We start from the raw sequence: 20666 nt of genomic DNA, 5'->3' as shown, positions 1-20666 counted from the left end.
TAGCCACTCAGGGTTGTGTGTAGACTAGGGACGTGCGAGGTCAAGTGTGCCGTTAATTTAGGTAGGGCAGATCAATCCTTTCGCATACATGGAAGTTCAGCAAAGGTAAGAGCAAGTAAATAGGAAGTATTAAAAGAAGTCCGAAAAAGTATGACAATTCTCAGTATTACGTATGGATTTGCTGCATTAGCATGCAATGATGGTGAGCTAGATAAACTGAAAGCGATACAGAACAGAATGGCGCTAGGAACCCCCAGGGGGATTTCGGTGGATACCAAGAGGGATCATGGGATGGAATAACTTTAAGGAAAGAAGAATTAGACGAGTTTTGAGTTATAAAGTGAGACTGGAACGGATTCCGGGTGCAAAGGATGGAAAAGTGGAATGAGAGGAGTTATGATGAGTGCTTCATGTGTGATGGAGGTGAGAGGGAAACTCTGGTGCACCTGATGATGTGATGTATGGCGTATGAGCGACTAGCTTATTATGATTATGAATGGGGGGAGGGTGAGAGTAATGGCTAAAAGTATTAGCGTGCAAGTAAGGAGTGGATTGCGATGATTGTTGGTATGTCTGAGGGAGCAACTGTGACTGTGATTGAGAGTGTGAAGTGATATTATTAAAACGTGTGTATGCTGCAATAGAGAAGGATGTCAAGAGTGGAGTCCTGAGGAGTGGAGGACAAAAAAAATTTAATTATGTATACCTAATGTCTGTACTTTTGTTCCAGTTTTTACGATGTACGTCGGTGATTTTTAATTGAATTATTTTGAATCTCATCCGATATTTCAGCGAGTATCGTTTAATTTAAATTTACGTAGCGTCCTATAGGGTGTCATGAAATTTTTGTTTGAGATTTGTAAAAAAAATGAATGTGCGCTGTGTGGCTGCTTATTTAAATGTATGACCGGAGGTCGAGGCGCCTCCCGATTCCATTTCGAGGAATTGTGGATTCAATTCAAAATATAAAAATTAATTAATGAAATCTATAAATAAATGAAGAATGAAATGCGTAAACCAATCCTTGAACACGGAGCACACAACAAATACACGTGCGTAGATCTCAAGTTCCACTCAGGCTCTGATCAGCGGCGTTAGGTCGATGCAAATGACTTAAAATGAGGAACTCGCGTGCGTTTCACGCTCAACTTCCTAAAGAGTTTCTTGCTTTTTTCTTCTTCAAGGCAGACGGATGCTTTCACGCCATTAAGCCATTAGTATAACGAATAATAACTTCCTGACTCATTTTCTCGAGTTTGAACTTCGGTCAGTCCGCGTTGCGGATAGCAAAAACATCCGTGCATTTAACACGCATCGAAGTCATTAATTTATCATAATATTCAATACGCACCGTTGCCACTAGTTTGCCATTACACCCAACACGCACCGTTGCCACTAGTTTGCCATTACACCCAACACGCACCGTTGCCACTAGTTTGCCATTACACCCAACACGCACCGTTGCCACTAGTTTACCATTACACCCAACACGCACCGTTGCCACTAGTTTGTCATTACACCCAACACGCACCGTTGCCACTAGCATAACCAGTGGACCGCACGTCATTCGTTCCAGAGTTTAGAATTCGTCGTTGGAAAAAAGGCTACAGACCGTAAGCTGTCTGAGAAAATCGTTGAAGAAACGATTTATACTTTGATAATTATAAAGTTTGAGCCAACGACCGAGGCATATTTATTGCTCGTCCAATTGAACCTGAATGTATTAAAAGTTTTTCCAATCATTAGCAGTTTTTTGTTACGTTTGAAGAGTGGCTCTCATTCAGAATGGTATTAATGTTTAGAAATAAGTAAATTAAAATTATTTGTACGACCAAAAGCGTCGAAATAAGTTCGGATAATTTTAATAACGTTTTTATAATGAAATATGATCTGGTAACAAATATTAGTTGATCCTAAATAAAGTCAACACTTGTACTTGTTAAACGTACTGTTAAACGCATCAAGGATCGAATAACTTATTAACGTAAAATAAAGGCGAAGTATAGTGTGAATAAACGTAAACAACTTACTAATGTAAAATGCAGCGTGATTATAACATGAAGGAACGTTAACAACTTACTACTGTAAAAGGTAATGTAATGAATAGCACGTATGTAGAATGTAAATATCCGCCTGCATAAGTATTATCTCAACTTTATACTTTATTACTCAACTTTATACTTCGTTAAGTGATGGCAAGTGGTGCTGAAAGTGAAACAAGTTCTACCTCCTCGGAGCCATCCGGTAGGGTTGGCAGTGTATCAATGAGGGAAGACCTGGAAAAAGTCAACAAAATGCTGTCCTTCCTGAAAAACTTCAGCCCTGAGAAGAAGAAAGTGGGTAGATCTGCTAGATCAACCAATGTTGCTACTCCTAATGTTCAGAGCCTGGACAAGGTAATTAAAGTTATGGACGCCATTTATTCTCTAAATGTTAAAATGTTAAGCAATATTGAAAACCTTGTCTCTATGCACTCCAAACTTAAGTGCGACTTTGACCATCTTGTTGAAAAGCAGGCCACCGTACCAAGTTACTCTGATGTAGTCTCACGCGGCATACCCTCACCTGTGGTATCCATTACTGGGCCCCGCCCTGCTGCCTCAGGCAACGTTTCAAATGTCCCAAGTAATGATGATGCTAATCTTGTTGGCCCGTCCATGTTGCGTCTTGAAAAACGCATGGATTCCATTGAACAGGACTCGCTTGCAAAGGTAATGGCTTGCCAAGGTAGTGTTGTGCAGACAATTATTGATTCTTCTCTCGTCTCCACTACTGGGAACGGCGCTGAGGCGGTTGGGAATACCGAGCGTCTCAAGCAGAAGTTTGTTGACAAGATGAACGAATATGGCGTGGAAATTCTTCGTGTCGCTGACATCGAGGCCATGGTCGTCATCGGGAAGGATGTTAAACATCTACAAGTGTCCTTCATTACCAACGAGGCTAGGAATCGAATTCTGAAAGCTGTGAAGAGGATGAAGCCTGAAAATCTATTTGTCAATGAATATTTGACTAAAATGCGTGCAGCTCTCCTATTCAAGCTAAGAATTTTAAAGAGATCCAACAATTCTATCGAAAGAGTTTGTGCATGGCATGGACAAGTTTGTGCTAAGACTAGGTTGAGCAATGAGGTTTCATTCATAAACTCTGAGTGTGACCTGGTGAAATTCGAGGAGTCTCTCGCTGTTTCAAATGTCTGATACCATTTAGAGCCATCATATTGTCCATAATTTTTTATAGCAGGACGTAAGTCAGATTACGTCAGTCTTTATCTCGGCGTCTGCCTCCTCGGTTGTGTCAATAAACTTACGAACCATTCAACCTTTAATTCCAACCCTACGGAATTAACACGAGCCGTGAAATATTAACCGGCTTGTTATAACTAAAACAGCGCAGTACATGCATGGCTAATATATAGAGAAATACGGCGCTGTTATGGCGCTGCCACATGACATGGGCGGCAGGGCGCCGCACCAAGCAGTTGTTCAGGCCGTACAATGCATGTGGGGGGAGAGGGAGGCGGGAAAGTGTTGGAGACATGGGAGGGGTCTCCGTTCTCTAATTATGATTATTATGCTACGTCATTATTTTAATACTTTGAAATGTGTAAGTGTTTTATTTGCTTTCCCAATTTGAACACTGCCGTAAAGAGAAATGTTTAAGCACAACTATGTTCTAATAATATTCAGAATATATTGACCAGTTATCCCGAAAAATTATTTTCGAACGTGCGTGTACAGAAAATATTGTTGATTTTACTTGCATCTTGTTAAATGACATAAATCTCCTGCTATCGACTAAAAGTTGTAAGGAGAAACTGCTTCAAAACTTGGTAATATTTTTATTTAAAACGATCCCAATCGTAAACTTCTTCATAGTTCATATTTAAACCGTTTTTATGCTGCTGAGTTAGCGTTTTGCATTAATCATGTCAAATTTGCCTCAACTTTCCAATGAGGCAAATTCCCATATTTATCTAGTCAATTAAAATAAAGAGAAATAAAATGCTCTAAAAATTGAGCTCTATTACGAAACATAAACTAGAGAGCTAACTTGTAAATTAATTGAGGAAGGATGTAAGCAGCGGCATTCCGATTGAAGTAATATTCTTTATTCGATTGAATAGAAACTGCGTTAATTTATCTTATATAAATAAAAATGGATCATCTCAGACCAGTTTGCCCACAAATGTGGCTGCGTATCTAGATTTACTGGACAATAGCAAGTCATTCGTTCTGTAGTTACTTGGTTGATAACAGATAGAGCTCAAAGTAGTAGAGTGAACTGGTGGTCAAGCTGGCTTTTTAAGTCCTGAACTTCTGGCGTTTCAACCACCACCAGTTCATGGTAGTGATGAAGGCTCGATTAAACTTCAACATTCTGCTCGCCATTGTTGCTGCTAGCGGATACTGTGATCACTGATGAGCATCCCCACCTGTAAACTATGCAGATGAACCTCTGCGCAGTGCAGGGGTTCAATTGCGCGTCTGCTGTGCGAGTCTAAATGGACAACTAAGTCAAGATGCGATCATTAGAATTGCAGGTATAAATTTCTTCTTCAATTACGTTTAGGGTGGCTGCATCCAGGTTAGTCACATTTTTACCTATTACATAATTTACGACAGACGATGACTACACGTAGGTGTTAAGACCACCGAGCGAAGGTGGTCTTAACACATACGTAACCCTAAACAAATAGGTGTTACGACCACGTAAGACCACCGAGCGGTGTTGGCTTATACTGAAGCACGGTCATTCTTGCAACATTGTATTGCCATTTATGAATAACATTGAAATGATGAAACTCGTACGACGTTTAAGCGTTAAATAGTTGCGTTTAAATCGTATTGTGAATTTGTCAGTTTTATAATTGAATCGACGTCCGTAATGCGAGTTAGATATCATCTCGATTTAATTTTTCATGTATTGTCATTCCTTTCATATTAAATGGATAAGCATTGTGTATCAAGCAGCTATATTGGTAACATATGCAGTTGCGTGGTGCAACACAAAGATTAAGTGGTGCAACAACAGGTTATGAGATTCACAAGAACAACCTTATTTCTGGCAAATTGAAGGGTATGCTTCGTTTTATCTTCCTTCAGAACGACACTAAATTCGGTGAGCCAATACAGCTGCTAAAAAGTATCGAAAAATACTATCAAACCTAAATCTTAATTAACATAACATAGTGATGTCGGCGATGAAGAATAGGCCTGATGAGGCCTGTCGCCGATTCTTGTACTTTTCGTGACTTGTTTACAGGAGATCTAAAAGTAGGTTCTTCGACCGGATCTTTTCCAAACTGACGATAATTTGAAATAGCCCCTATATAGACTTCCACTGGGTTCGATGTGAATCGGGTGTTTCAAGTCTTTTCCATAACCTTATCTAGTCTGTTCATGAACGCGTTTATACTCGGAGCGTCAACGATGTAATCGGGGAGGCTGTACCCACAAGTCGGTGATTCGAAGCTTGAAGAAATGTTGTCGCGCGGATAAGTTGTAAAGGCCGGTCCACACGCTCAGTTTTGCACGACGATTTCTCTGCGCAGTTCAGATCGTTGCAGATAAAACGTTGCGTGTGGACGGGAAAACTGCGCAGTTTTAAAGCCGGCGGGAAGACTGCACAGTTGCAGCGATATCTGAGCTACAGAGCATAGATTTCTATGAACTGCGCAGATAAGTCGGAACGAGTAGACGGTAGCACCGTTTTCCGATTCAATTTGTGCTCAGTTTCAATGAATCTGGCGACAATGGCGGACCTTCGGTAATGTTCTCGGGAATTTATTGCTCTATATAACGAATGTTTTCGTTGCATTTGGCGAGGAAAATCCAAGGACTATAGTAAAAGGGACAAAAGAGGCGGAGACATAACATAACATATTGATCTCGGCGCTGAAGTGTAGGCCTGATGTGGCCTGTCGCCGATTCTTTTCCTTTTCGTGCCTTGTTCACAGAAGATCTAATATCGTTTCATTTGACCGGATCTTTTCATGACTGACGATAGTTTCAAGTAGCTACTAGACTTCCACCGGGTTCAATATGGCACTAGGCATTTCAAATCTGAACATATATTTTTCCATAGCTTTATCTAGTCTGTTCTTGAACGCGATCATACTTGGAGCGCCAACGATGTAATTGGGGAGGCTGTTCCACATGTCGGTGATTCGAAGCGAAAAGAAATTTTGTCGCGTTGAGAAGTTGCAGCGCAGTTTTTTAGTTTATAGCCGTGGCCCCTGATGTTGGTTCTTGTTTCAAATACTAGTAATCTTTCGGGGACCTTGTATAAACCATGAGTATACTTGTATACTTCAATGAGGTCCCCACAAGCCTTCTGGGACCTTGTATAAACCATGAGTATACTTGTATACTTCAATGAGGTCCCCACGTAGACGTCGATAACTGAGGCTTGGAAGTTTCATAATCTTCAATCTTTCTTCATAGGACCTGTCTCTTATACACATCTAGATGTGTATAAGAGACAGCAGTATGTATATATGCAGTATGTAGTATAGCGATACATGTGTCTTTTGCATCCTTATTTGTTTTCCTGACAGTTGAGGTCATACACCGTGAGCATGTTTGAGACGAATAATTTAATTAGACGGTTGTCTAATTAAATTAAATTAATAATTAAATGTCAATACAATAACGATTGAAAATGGTGGCTTTTCCATAGCCTTAGCGACTTTCCTCGACACAGATTAATAATCAATGTCATTGCTGAGAAATTTATTAAATGACGGGCAGATCAAGAATTGTGAACAACCAAAATGGAGAACGAGAATATTTTCGAAAGCATTTTGGCTCCAGTGCGCGCTTCTCTTATCTACAAGGTAATTGTATAGTAGTTACTGCACGTACAAGATACGAGAATTTACAGACACCGGTTTTATGAAACTTCATGTTAAAAGTACGAGAGCTGTCGTCAAGCGACCGGCCATGAACACTGGCACGCCCATGCAGTTCTAATCAGGCTGCTGTGTGNACTTTCACTTTGATGTATGCGGTTACTTCCTACATTATTTACAGGCCTTGATCTACGGACACCATTCCTACTAATTACTTGTCCTCCATCTCCTCTGACTGTCCGTGAGCAGCCGGTGTTGTCTTGGCAGCTTGGAAGTGATTGACCTGATTTTCCGTGCCTTTCCGCCTGATTCTCTCCTATCACTTCTTGCGAAAAACCGCCCTTTCTAAGGGGGCGGAATCTTTCTTTACAAAAACTGACTTGTAATCAGCGGATTCTCTAAGCTTTCTCGATGTTTTCAGCACGCTCTAGACCTGAGCAGAATCCTTTACAGTCAACATCAGAGGTCTGAAGGTGTTGCCAGCAGCATCCTTCGAGCGTAGCCTCTTGCAAGAAGAAACATACGAGAGTTTAGTAAAAAAATTCAAATAAACGATGAAAGCGCAAACAGAGAAACAGCTGTAAAAAATGTAATAATTCGAGGAGTATTTACCGTGAATAATTGGGAAAAAATTAATAAATCGTTCCCATCTGGAGCTGAAGAAGATGACATCTACAAGCAATCTCTGTTATTTTGATTCCCTGTATTTCCTAAATAATCCAGTCTTTTTTTTAACAAGGCACAATGACAAAATCGACTAAAGTACTGCCTCCTCCATGGCGAGGTCGCATAATACTGAGCAAACTACACAGATTAGTCGGCACCGTGTGAACGCGCAAATAATTGCAACGATTTCATTAATTCCGATTTGAGACTGCGCAGACAAATCGGTGTGTAAAACTGAGCGTGTGGACCGGCCTTAACGCAGTTTTTTTAGTTTATAGCCGTGACCCCTGTTGTTGGTTCAAATTCTAGTAATCCTTTCGGGACCTTGTATAAACCGTGGGTATACTTGTATACTTCATTGAGGTCACCACGCAGACGTCGATAACCGTGGCTTCGAAGCTTCATAACCTTTAATCTTTCTTCGTAGGACTTGCCCCTCAAGCTTGGAATTATCCTTGCTGCACGTCTTTGAACATTCTCTATTAAATTTTTGTCCTTTCTAAGTCTAGGTGACCACACGGCGTTTCCAAACTCTAGGTTCAGGCGCACGACAGCAACAACGCCCATTAATAAGAACGCCCACGACATATAACGCCCATTGCAACAATTCAGCGAGAAAAAAACCATCAATTAAGATAATAATAATGACCAACGAACCGGTACAATGAGTTTTCTCAGGTCCATTGTGTAAATAGTATAGTCAACACGAAGAGATTGTAAATATTCAGTTAGGTTGAATGCAACTTATAATGTATTTCTTCATTTTACAATGAAAATTATTTCTAATTGTCCCGAATATTAATGTTACTTTTCTATCAATTCAGAGATGATATGAAGAGGCAACTATAGTAAATCATCTATAGAAAAATATTAATTACTTATTAGTTAAAATGCCCATGGCTGCATGCCTACAGGCAGATCCAGACTCCGCGGTAGCCTTAAACGTCCAAAGACTAATTCTTCCTACTCGGTAAATTTTGTATTAATATTAAATTAAGCACAAAAATATTTGGGATGTAAGGGAATGCAATGGTACAATAAAGCACTTCTGGTGGTGCCCTTAAATCTAGATCATTTTATAACTCATACATATGGGAACAAAATGTTACATACACTTTGAGTTATATTTAATACCTCATACTCTAGGAACATCTGTTCATAACTTGTTCTAGTTTTGAAAAATTATTCATTTTTAGTCGCCAAGTTGCTTGTTCTCATATCAGTTTTATTAAGGGTTAATTTACAAGGATCTTCATACTTTGGGCACTTTCTGTTTCCTATTGACTTATCTCAGTTTCATTACGTTATTGTTCTATTGAGAGTAATTTCGCCTATGTCGCCTGTGAAGCTTTTTAGCTTATATAGGCATTCACAATGAAGCAATTTGTATTTTTTCTTCAAATTTTTATGGTCTCTTGTTATGTATATTTTTGTGTGCTCCTCTGTGAATAAACAATAAACAATAAACAAACTTGGAAAACTTACCTGTAACCATTGTTTTTCAAATAGAACTGTCATTTTCTCCCAGTAATGAGGTGTTCTATTTGATATGAGAAATACCATTCACAATAGCGTCCAAGATTGTTCGCGAGTTATAAAAATTTGTGCCACCACATCTGGCGTTTCAACCACCACCAGTTCATTGTGGGGATGAATGCTCGATTAAACTTCAACGTTCAGCTCGCTATTGTTGCTGCTAACTAATATTGTGATCACTGATGAGCATCCCCACCTGTTGGCTAAGCAGATGAACCTCTGCGCAGTGCAGGGGTTCAATTGCGCGTCTGCTGTGCTAGTCTCAATGGACATCTAAGTCAAGATGCGATCATTAGAAATGCAGGATTACTTCTACAATAACGTCTAGGGTGGATGCTCCCAAGTTAGTCACATTTTTACCTATTACACCGGCTGCATGCCACCAAATTAATATTATCTGTTGATAAGTAACAGTAATATAGTTTACAGACAATATGCATCATTTGTTGCAGTTCATCGTACTTTGAGCACTATTATATAGGTAACAGTTATAAATGCATGCCAGTTTACCGCCAAATTAGTAAACCTCGTTGCATCGTTATCGGCCACGGAAACTCGTTCATATCAAGTACATCATATGTACGTGTTTGTACATCACTTGTGATGGCAGTTCAAAATTTCACATTCGATTTGAGGGTAGAATTTAGAAGATTCAATGCTCGTAAAAACGTTGGGCAAGCGGTAAAAGATCAGCGAGTCATAAAATAAAAAATATAAAGAATCTATATAACCCTCATCGGATCTACGATCCTAACCTTCGTCAATGCAATGCCCTCCTAACCAACGTGAGTGCTACTCTACCTAACCCTCGTCAGTGCCATACTCACCTAAGCCCCGTCAGTGCCATACTATCTTACACCTTCAGGGACGGCCTTCTGCCCTCAGTGTGCAGTTTCAAAAACTGCTGGGTTGCTTAATTTCTTGTGAATATTTGCTTATGCCGTCAGAATATTACTGGCTATAAACAAAACAATAGCAGAATAGCCCTTCTTACCCGGATAATTTGGTAATCTCGGCAATTTTTCTTCCACATGTTTCCAAATAAAAAAATTATATGCTTATTGAAGAGAGACCAGTTTATTCTAATATTTCATAAAAAGTATTAAACTACCAACCACTTTTCAAGATACGAAAAATATATTTTGCGTCTTGTGATGTAAATTTATGATTACAAATTTAGGAATCAGTTTTTAATTTTTGATCCAAACCTTTTCCACAGTTTTGCAATGCTCGATAATTTTTCCGTAGCGAATAAAATTTCAAAACGAGGTGATATTCCGACGCGATAAGTATCCTGGATCTTGGGTACGAGAAATTGGCAATTTTGAATCCCGTATCCTGTTCATATGAACGAAAATAGTATAAGATTATTGCAAAAAAACGTATTCAAACTCATGCTTCACATTCAACTTAGTAGAAGCAGCTAATCGTAGGATGGTATGCCTGATTCTGCTGCGATTGAACTGACGCCAGAAGTTCCTATAATCAGGGTGAAAAAATGGAATTAATGAATATCCGAGTTGATTGGAGGACCTACTCCTTAATGCGGTTAATGACCCAAAACTTAATTAAAAACATTCCTACAATTCCTAACTATTGCAAGCAGCAGGCGAACCGGTACAATGAGTTTTCTCAGGTCCATTGTGTAAATAGTATCGTCAACACGAAGAGATTGTAAATATTCAGTTAGGTTGAATGCAGCTTATAATGTATTTCTTCACTTTACAATGAAAATTATTTCTAATTGTCCCGAATATTAATGTTACTTTTCTATCAATTCAGAGATGATATGAAGAGGCAACTATAATAAATCATCCATAGAAAAATATTAATTACGTATTAGTTAAAATGCCCATGGCTACATGCCTACAGGCAGATCCAGGCTCCACCGCAGCCTTGAACGTCCAAAGACTAATTCTTCCTACTCGGTAAATTTTGTATTAATATTAAATTAAGCACAAAAATATTTGGGATGTAAGGGAATGCAATGGTACAATAAAGCACTTCTGGTGGTGCCCTTAAATCTAGATCATTTTATAACTCATACATATGGGAACAAAATGTTACATACACTTTGAGTTATATTTAATACCTCATACTCTAGGAACATCTGTTCATAACTTGTTCTAGTTTTGAAAAAAACTATCCCAAACAGCTACCAATTACTGTCAATTGAGCTTTACCATATAATGACTATTAAATTAATGAGCTTCCATATATAGACCACCGGGAGCAAGTGTATCGTGAATATCAACCGAGAAAAATAACAAAAATTCTTAACCAATTTATTTTTGCAACGATTCAAAAAGGGAATGTGCACCATATTATTAATGACCCTGAGTCTGATGTCGCATGTAAAATATTTCATCGAGATAAACCTTGCTGTTCATATAAATTTTGAAACTCATTGTGCTTTAAGGAATCAGCAACAAGGGAAAATTCTTTATTTGAAATGTTTATCGAAGAAAATTCATTTCATCCTAAAATCTAGAAGTTTATTTTTAATTATACAGGCATTCCATGTAATTTACAGAGGAAAAGTTTTTTGTGGAACCAACCTGACTTGATCATTGATCAAGTCTGTCAATTATAGAACTTGTGACGGATATAAACACAACAAATATTCTAGATTCAACCCACTTTCAATGCGAGTTGAACATAAATTCGAAACAATTTTGTACACGGAGTCAACTATTTTAGTTTCAGCGTCGAAGTTACGAGAATTATGTAGTTTATTTACGTACCATATGTTCAATGAGAATGTACACGTCGTTTATACACTAAAAAACCATTTGCTTACCACCCTACAAAAGCTACAATGTCTAATAATGCACGCGTGACACCATCATGTGTCGCTGGTAAAATATAAAAACAAGTCCACTCGATATTTCAACTTCTCGTTGCGACGAAGACGAAGAAAGTGACGAGAACTTCAAAGAAATCATGAAGAGAATAATTTTGAGTTTTATGGCCATAAAAAAATTACTTTCACACTAAATTGAATTTAGACAATCCAATATCTGTCTCGTTGATAATAAAATAATCTATCAATAATTGTACTAAAAAGATTAACTCAGGCTGAGGTTCAGAAATTTTTTTATTTATTTCTTTCGTCATTAAGTACATTAATTAATTACATTGGTTAACTGTGCGGTAAACAACGAGTGAGTTGGACCAATAGTGTGCGTAGAGAAGGAATACGGTTTGATTCAAAGTCGGAAATAAAAATTAGCAAAATCAAAGAGAAATGATGAACAATTTATGAGTATTTGCAAAGGTTTTATAAAAAAATAATGTATGAGAACTGTTAACTCGTAAAGGTGTAATTAATGCAAGAATTGTGGGTATTTCCGATGCCCACGCAATGAATTGAGGGCAACTTTTCTCTTCAAAACGACAGTCATTGATCATAGAGCTCTAGCGACATCCAAATATAGCAGGATTCTCGATAGCCAAGCACCTACAGACAGCCTGCCTTTGACACTGCAAAGATAATTTCAAATGAAGACTAAGGCCAAATGCTAGTAAAATGCCGACGGGGGCAAAATTGTTCCAGGCAAGGGTGGAATTTGACTGTGTTCGTTGCTCGGCGGGATGGGCATTCCAGCAGCGCATTGACACACGTACCACTCACTTAGATTTGCGTTATGCGCTGTGTTGGTGTTATGGTTGTTACTACCAGCAATAGGTACTGTAGGAATAGCGTTATTTACCGAACATTCCCGACTGACAATAATATTGGTCTGGCAGTGACCCGATGATTGCGTTAAGGAGCTTGGAATGTTGGAATTTGACGCTGATGTTTCTGTGGTTGTTGTGGAGTCATCTCTTTCGTATCCGCTGCCGGAGGGCCGCGGACTCTTGCCGTGGACTTTCATATGTTGTCTGAGGGACGATGGATGCGTATAAGACATATCACAACCCCGGACTTTGCAGGTGTACGGTTTGTCGGAGGTGTGCACGTGCGAATGTTTTTTTCGGTCTGATGAATTGGCGAATCTCCGATCACATCCTTCGTACTCGCACTTGAAGGGCTTCTCTCCTGTGTGGGTTCTCTTGTGAATTTTCAAGTTCTCCGATCGTGCGAAAACTTTTCCGCATCCTGGAAAAGGGCACGGAAAGGGTTTCTCTCCAGTATGTACTCTAGCTAATATGGTTCACAAGTTTGTACTTTGCTTTGAAAGATCTGCCGTTCCGAGGACAATTTTGCCAGAAACACGCATGAGAAGAACACTCAGGCCCACCAACATGTTCAACTGTTATATGTGTCACAATTTCGTGCATGCTTCCAAAAGTTTTATTGCAAGGCTTCTTTGGTGAAGGTTGGTCTTGTTCTAGCCACATACATGACAGCTCCTGCTTTATTGGCTGTCTCATGTATCGAAAAAAGGCGCCGTGTGAATGTGTTGCGACCATTGGGCCCATGTTCATAGGATTTACACCATGATGGAACTGCTGGTGCTGGTGGGGCCAGTCCATACTCGCCAGTCTGTTCATGTTGTGTTGGTGATGTTCATGGAAGCCTGGAAACATTACGCTTGGCGTGAAAATTCGTATGGCCCTAATTTCATACTTCATATGGCCCTGAAATTTCCATTAATATAATTTCGCTAGGTTAGAACATCGATACGTCCTTGAAGTCCTCGAGTCTTCTTAGGCCTTGTCATTCAACGCAAGACTTCGAAAGCTTCAGGAGAATTTTACTTCACTACGATTGTCTCGGCAACGCCAGGGATGCATCATCTTGGATTTGCTTCGCCTGTGATGGTGAGGTAAATTCCAATGGTGATAGCAATGGTGATATCTGTAGTGATTGTTTGGTGCTTGGTGTTGCGAAACTTCTTAAACATTCAGGCAGTAATTAGGTTGTGAATTTAGCCATTTGAAAAAAAAAATTAAAATTTAACTACTTTAACATATTCTAATCAAAGATAGCGAAAGCCAATCATGAATAAATTGAATAATATAAATTCACACAAATTCACTAGCTGAGCATCTGGGTACAAAAAAAACGTTATTAACTGGCATATATTTTTGCAACTTCATAAACAATGGAAAATACGAGACTTATTTTTAAAATAAGTTCCGGATTGACATAAAAAAAGTAAATTTTTCCAAATATTATTATTCACTTGAAAGGCCATACTTAACTATACTTTTCTACTCAATTCCCATTAATATTGAGGCATTCCTCGCATCTTGGGACATGCTTTCGTAAGCCAACGTCCAAGAAGCTTGCCCCCTGATTGGACAATTTAGTAAGAACACTTCAGGTGACAGCAGAAAACTTCTCAGCTATAAAAGGACAGAATCGTAAATCATCTCTGTCCTCTTTCACTTTACAGCCCACTTTTTGAATCAGATCATCGAGAATGTTTGAAGTTTTCTTAATTCTTTCCTCATCATGAACGTATGTATGTATCTTTAAAGGTCCTAACCCATTTCCGCACCATTCCGCCGCTCATAAGTCATAATGTTTTCAACATACACTTCACTGATTTGGCGATGAATTTCTACGGATTTAAAGCCTTGAGAACAATAAAACGAAAGAACTTGTTAGTCGACGGGATTCTCATAAGGTGAAGTCATTTTAAAATCACGTAACAGGTGTAGACTCGACCGGATGGTTCCGCAATGGCGTTCATGGCTTCCAAAAGATGTAGTTAGACGGCGCGCATGCGCTGAACGGAAGCGCAGCACTGCGGCGGTGTAATTAATTAAAAACCGATACTCACTCTAGAACACACCTCAAATATTATAATACATGCTCATTTTGTTCGTATGAATTTTATGAAATGAAAATTTTATGAAATGAAAAGTGAAATGTAAAGTTCTGTAAATCTAATATCAAACTCATTTAGTTTAAGAATTGAAATATTGGAAAAAATAGTATTATACGGTATATACAACCCATAAAATCATAGACTCTGGAGATTTTTTGTTTTTGTTTTCAAATCTTTGGGGAAGGACCTTCCTCTTTTTCTCTCCCCTTCTACTTTTTATCCTATGATTTAAAAAATAAATAAATCTGATAAAGAGCTTCTAGAGATGAGCTAAGAAAACGAAAAAGGCATTTTTTTAAACAGAGGATCCCTTTGAACTCAATGAAGTGAAATTAATTTCGCCCGAACTCTTACAATCCAAGATTATATAAACTTCCGGTCTTATAAAGTAAGTCTTATGAACAAGCTTCAATTAAAGTTACATCCACTTGACATCCGCAAAAATGTTTCACTCGTTAGGAACAGCGCAAGGGCTGAATTTTAGGGACTTCCGAATACAAACAACTTACAGGTTAAAAGTCTATACAATTTAAACTATTAACATACACAAACGCCTATAGTGTCACACACACTATTCAGTGTCACTTACTTCGAAGAAATTGAATGACCTTTATTTGAAGATGTTCATGCGTTTTCTACCAATCATGTTCACAGAGACTCGCATGGTAGATGGGGAGAGCAATGTTGCCTTCAACTCGATGTCTCTTCTGAATTGCTTACTTCCTACTCCAGGACCAGCAAAAAACTGTTCTATATGTATAGTCACAAGGAAAATCCCTCGACTTCCTCGCCAACTCAGCACGCCTCACCAATTCTGCACACCTTACCCAACTCTGTACACCTCACCCAACTCTACACACCTCACCCAACTCTGCACACCGCATCCAAATCTCATTAAAAAATACAAGAAACCCCCCCCCCACCTTGGAGGAATGATCGAGCCACCTCAGCTTCATAAGTAAAGAGGTGCGCGCGGTAAATCATTCCTGCGATGGTAAAAGCAATGCACGGCTGTGATCTGCAAGTCTTTCATCTCTGCAGCGCACAACTGGACGCCCAAGTTCAAGGTTTGTCTCCAGGGCGAAAGTTCTTCATCATAATAGATATTATTTTCCTGATCTTCTAGTGTCTAGACTTTAGATCAGTGATTCCTGGTCAGTGACACCACTAAGTGGCACGCGCACTTCTTCGTGTTCATGGAAGATATGTAACAGGTAATTTTTTAATTCCCGAAACTGTTAACAAATTTTATAAATAATAAATAATCTGACAAATGTTACCATACTCGTACACCTGGTTTGATCGGCCTTATGTTGAATGAAAATAGTACGCTTACGTAATGAGCTTATTATTAACGCATTATTTATAATTATTGTTGACAATTCAACTAATATAAGGCTGTAATCAACTAATATAGCCAATAATAGACATGAATCCATTTGCAGCTGATATGCGGAGAGTCCCAAATGGTACATGCATGGCAAGAGTACAAGAGCTTCATGCGGTACAGCAACACAAGGCTGCTACTGAGTCTGATTCAAAAATCAAATCCACTCTATAAATATTAAAACAAGCAGCTAGCGATTGTTTCTAAAATTCCCCCCATGATACAATCGTTCACCAGTAAACACATCCACGCGAGCGTCGTCGGCCGCTCTTTTAATTGCATTCCTGCCTGTAAATGCATTGGCTGGAAGGCTGCCATGCAGGGCTGCAGCTGCGTCCTCGACAGCTGTTAACCATCAGTGATGTCCCCCACCTTGGAGGAATGATCGAGCCACCTCAGCTTCATAAGTAAAGAGGTGCGCGCGGTAAATCATTGCTGCGATGGTAAAAGCAATGCACGGCTGTGATCTGCAAGTCCTTCATCTCTGCAGCGCACAACTGGACGCCCAAGTTCAAGGTTTGTCTCCAGGGCGAAAGCTCTTTATCATAATAGATATTATTTTCCTGATCTTCTATAGTGTCTAGACTTTAGATCAGTGATTCCTGGTCAGTGACACTACTAAGTGGCACGCGCACTTCTTCGTGTTCATGGAAAATTAAACTCTTAACAAATTTCCCCAAACAATAGATAAAATGGCAAATGTTATCATACTCGTACAAGTGGTCTGACGGCCCTCGGTTGACAGAAATTAGTACTCTTACTTAATGAAATAATTACTAACGCATTCATTATTGACAATTCAACTAATATAAGGCTTTTATCAGCTAGTAGAGACAATAATAGACATCGAGCTACATATTTGCAGCTGAGGGTCCCAAATGGTACGTATGCAGGGCGAGAGGCAACAAGGCAACACAAGGCTGCACCGGAGCTTCCTACAAAAAATTAAATCCACTCTACGAATAAAGGAAACAAAAAGCTAGCGATTGTTTATAAAATTCCCCCCATGATACAATCGTTCACCAGTAAACACATCCACGCGCGCGTCATCGGCCGCTCTTTTAATTGCATTCCTGCCTGTATAACTGCATTGGCTGGAAGGCAGCCATGCAGGGCTGCAGCTGCGTCCTCGACAGCTGTTAACCATCAGTGATGCGGGTCAAGGCGATGCATGTTGAAGCAGCTGTATGGTTTGGAACATTATGAGCAGAGCAGGTGGCTGCTCCGCTCACTTGTACACTTCGGAGCGAGGTGAGCAGAGCTCGTGCTGCTCTGCTGCGTAAAATACAGAGCGAAAGGCAGTAGCGTTATCATTTAGGAGTGCAAATAATGCATCATCAGTGAAGAAGGTAATAGAATGTGGAATTGAATAATTCTGAAGAGTTTTTGATGACTCTAAATGGGAATTGAGTGAAGTTTGTTGACTCCTGCGTTGTTAAAGGTCGTGCGACTATATATATTGTCGACGTTTGAACTGCTACTGCAATTGAGCAAATCAATTGCTTGAAAATAAATTGTGGACAAGTGGTGCCGAAAAAATTGTGATGCCCATTTGAAATGAAATGTTGATATCAATTCTTACGAGTAAATATTTATTTATTTATGGTCGAGGGAATGTTGCTATACTCGCAATTTCATCATAGCTAAAATCAATTGAGTAGGAAAATTTTGCTGTTAACTTTGAATACCTATATAGATTTTTTCGAATACATGAACGCCAATTGATTTTTAATGATATATATCATAATAAATATATAGATGAGTCACTGCTGGAATGCACTTCATAGTGCATTGTCATCGGTCTATTGAATTATTTCAATGTTAGATCTCGTAGTTTGCATCGACCTTCTTGATCACGGATTCCATTTAGAGCATCTGAGTGGAGTTATGAAATTACACGATGACTCTATAATACACAATTGTATTATTGTAGCTAAACACGTTCTGTTTGATTTAATGTCATAGTGGTCCCTGAATAATAATAAATCATCTATACATCTTACCTACACTTGGCTGTTATTTAGAGAATTCTAGAAGACAAATAATTAAAAATAGAAGATTTAATTTTTTTTAAGAAATGCCATTGAATTAACTATTCAATGACTTTATTCATTCAATAGCATAGATTACAAAAATATGACAGATTGCATAAAATTAACTTATTTGTGCTCTCCATTATACGCGTAAAGTGTTAGCTTAATAATAAATTGATGGAAGCCATAATATTAATTGTCATGTGAATAGCCCACTTGAACCACTTACGACTTTCATTCGTACGACACGAAACAAAATGTCGGCACATTCAATGGAGCTGGCGCACTTCACAGTCGTGGACTACGTCATATTCAGTGTGATGCTTGCGGCGTCACTTGCCATTGGAGTTTACCATGGAGTCAAAGGCAATAAAAACACAGAGGATTTCCTGCTGGCAAGTCGGTCGCTGTCGCCGTGGCCTGTAGCGCTCTCGCTCATCGCTTCGTTCATTTCTTCAATCTCTATACTGGGTGAGAAAAAAATTATCTGCCTCCTGGTTCTTGTAGCGAACAACACGGATTTATTTACATAAGGTTCTTAATTGTACACGCGGCTATTAGTGACGGCCAATACAACTTATGATTGCTGACTGTGCAATTATGATGCATATAACCTCAGGTGAAGGATGGGTGCATCTGTGGCTAGTAGTGCCTACACACGACGCTAATATATAGTACGGTAAATGATGGTTAGTATTTGTACTGGTATAATGCGCATGGAGCGTCAGGCACAATGCGCATTGATGTATACGCGCGTCATAAGGAGCGTCAGGCACAATGCGCATTGATTGNTGTATAAGAGACAGGTATAAGGGCGCGCATCCAGGTTACGCAGAGCGTATACAGGCACTGCGCCTGAGGGGGGCGGCGCAGCTAAGAAGGGGGCGGCAGAGTGGAGCCTGAAAGCTGCATGCGCGTCGTCGCTCACAAGTGAAGGTCATAAATGCATTTAAGTGAAAGTTTTATTTATTTATATGCTACAAATTATGAAGTGGAAGACTGAGCAAGATGTTAGGACTTTTGTATTGAAGTTGGAATCCACCATAATTCTGTGTAGCTTCATTAAATCATAACGTACTGATCCTGTTGGAACTCAAGTTCTAGACTATCTCTACATTTAATTTTGCGCAAAAAGTTGTCGCTGACAACAGGAACAACTTTCTCGACAGTGAACGCAGTGCTCGGGATATTTCCTGGCGCCAACATTGAATATCCGAAGATGTGAGTGGACAGCGCCGCGCTTGCTCATTTACACGCGACCTTCACGTTTCAAATATCATGAACTTTACAAACAACAATTACCTGCTACGTTGAACTCAAGCCGATTTTTATCATGTACGTCTTTCTTTAGGTATTTCAAATAATTATAAACATTGAGCGCGGGAGAATAGCAGCGCTCAAAATGTCTCACAACAGAATGTCCACACTCACCATGATCTTTGTGTAGTTTGGCATTATTCTGCTCAAGGATAATGTGATATATTAATACTACAATCGAATAGAAATTGATGTACAACGGATAATAGAGGCTTAACATTTAGTGCTCTAATTTGTACCAACTTGGTCACAAAAAATTGCCCAAATCCACGATTGCCAACACCCACGAGCTAACACATCGCACGAGCCTCCATGGCGCCCACACGCTCGCCTTGACTCACGAGTCACGATGCAGCTTCAGGGCGACCCAGAAGCCGCGATATCTCCTCAATTGAGAAGGAGTCTGGAATAACAATATTAGGCATAAAATACGAAGTAAAATACACGACAGATATGAAAATAATATTTATTCAGCGAAATGTCTCGTGTTTTGACCACTAATTAACTGGATCAAATCTGAAGCATTTGTCCGAAGTCTGTACCGCCCTAAATTAAATGCATGCATGTTAAGTAGAATTTTTTCACTAATTTTAAGAACCAGTTTTTTTATACAAGAGATGATTATAACTTTGTTTTCGACTTGAGGAGTGTTAGGGAAAAAGAGTATGAGAGAAGAAGAGTAGGAGAGAAGGAGAATAGCAGGGCATGAGATTAGGATAATGAGATAGGAGAGAAAGAGAATAGTGATGAAACGAAGAAGAATAGGCTGGTAGCAGCAAAGGCGAGTAGGTGGAAGGAGTACAAGCGTAGTGTTCGAGAGGACACAATGCTGCTCTGCTCTATTATCCAGCATCAACACGTGATGTAGGAGCAAGCGTTGCTCAGTGTCGTTAGCTACTACATCTTCCTCCGAAAACAAAAGATGTTGTCAACATTTTCCTCCACCAGGCTACGTCGCCGAGGCCTACGGTCACGGTCTGCAGCTTTACTGGATGGTCCCTGGCATCGTGGTGGCCATGTTGGGCACAACGTTCGTTGTCCTGCNTTGCTCAGTGTAGTGTTATAGAGGACACAATGCTGCTCTGCTCTATTAT

General features: G+C 39.4%; 2 protein-coding genes across 2 annotated transcripts; one reads left to right on the top strand and one right to left on the bottom strand.

Moving 5' to 3' along the window:
- Positions 1–11185: 11185 nt before the first annotated feature.
- LOC108669617 (zinc finger protein ZIC 4-like) lies at positions 11186–14043 on the bottom strand. Its single transcript, XM_018156995.2, is given in 2 exon segments — positions 11186–13200; positions 13202–14043. Coding segments are annotated over 2 exon segments (1056 nt in total). The 5' UTR covers positions 13631–14043; the 3' UTR covers positions 11186–12573.
- A 4259-nt stretch (positions 14044–18302) lies between these two features.
- On the top strand, positions 18303–20630 carry LOC108669608 (sodium-coupled monocarboxylate transporter 1-like). Its single transcript, XM_018156986.1, has 2 exons — positions 18303–18726; positions 20521–20630. Exons 1-2 carry the CDS (start codon positions 18513–18515, stop codon positions 20628–20630), a joined length of 324 nt encoding a protein of 107 aa, XP_018012475.1. The 5' UTR covers positions 18303–18512.
- Positions 20631–20666: the final 36 nt, after the last annotated feature.

Source organism: Hyalella azteca, unplaced genomic scaffold, assembly GCF_000764305.2.
Source record: "Hyalella azteca isolate HAZT.00-mixed unplaced genomic scaffold, Hazt_2.0.2 contig14470, whole genome shotgun sequence".
Lineage (NCBI taxonomy): Eukaryota > Metazoa > Arthropoda > Malacostraca > Amphipoda > Hyalellidae > Hyalella > Hyalella azteca.
Note: the sequence above shows the minus strand (reverse complement) of the source record. Positions and strands in the feature narration are given on the sequence as shown.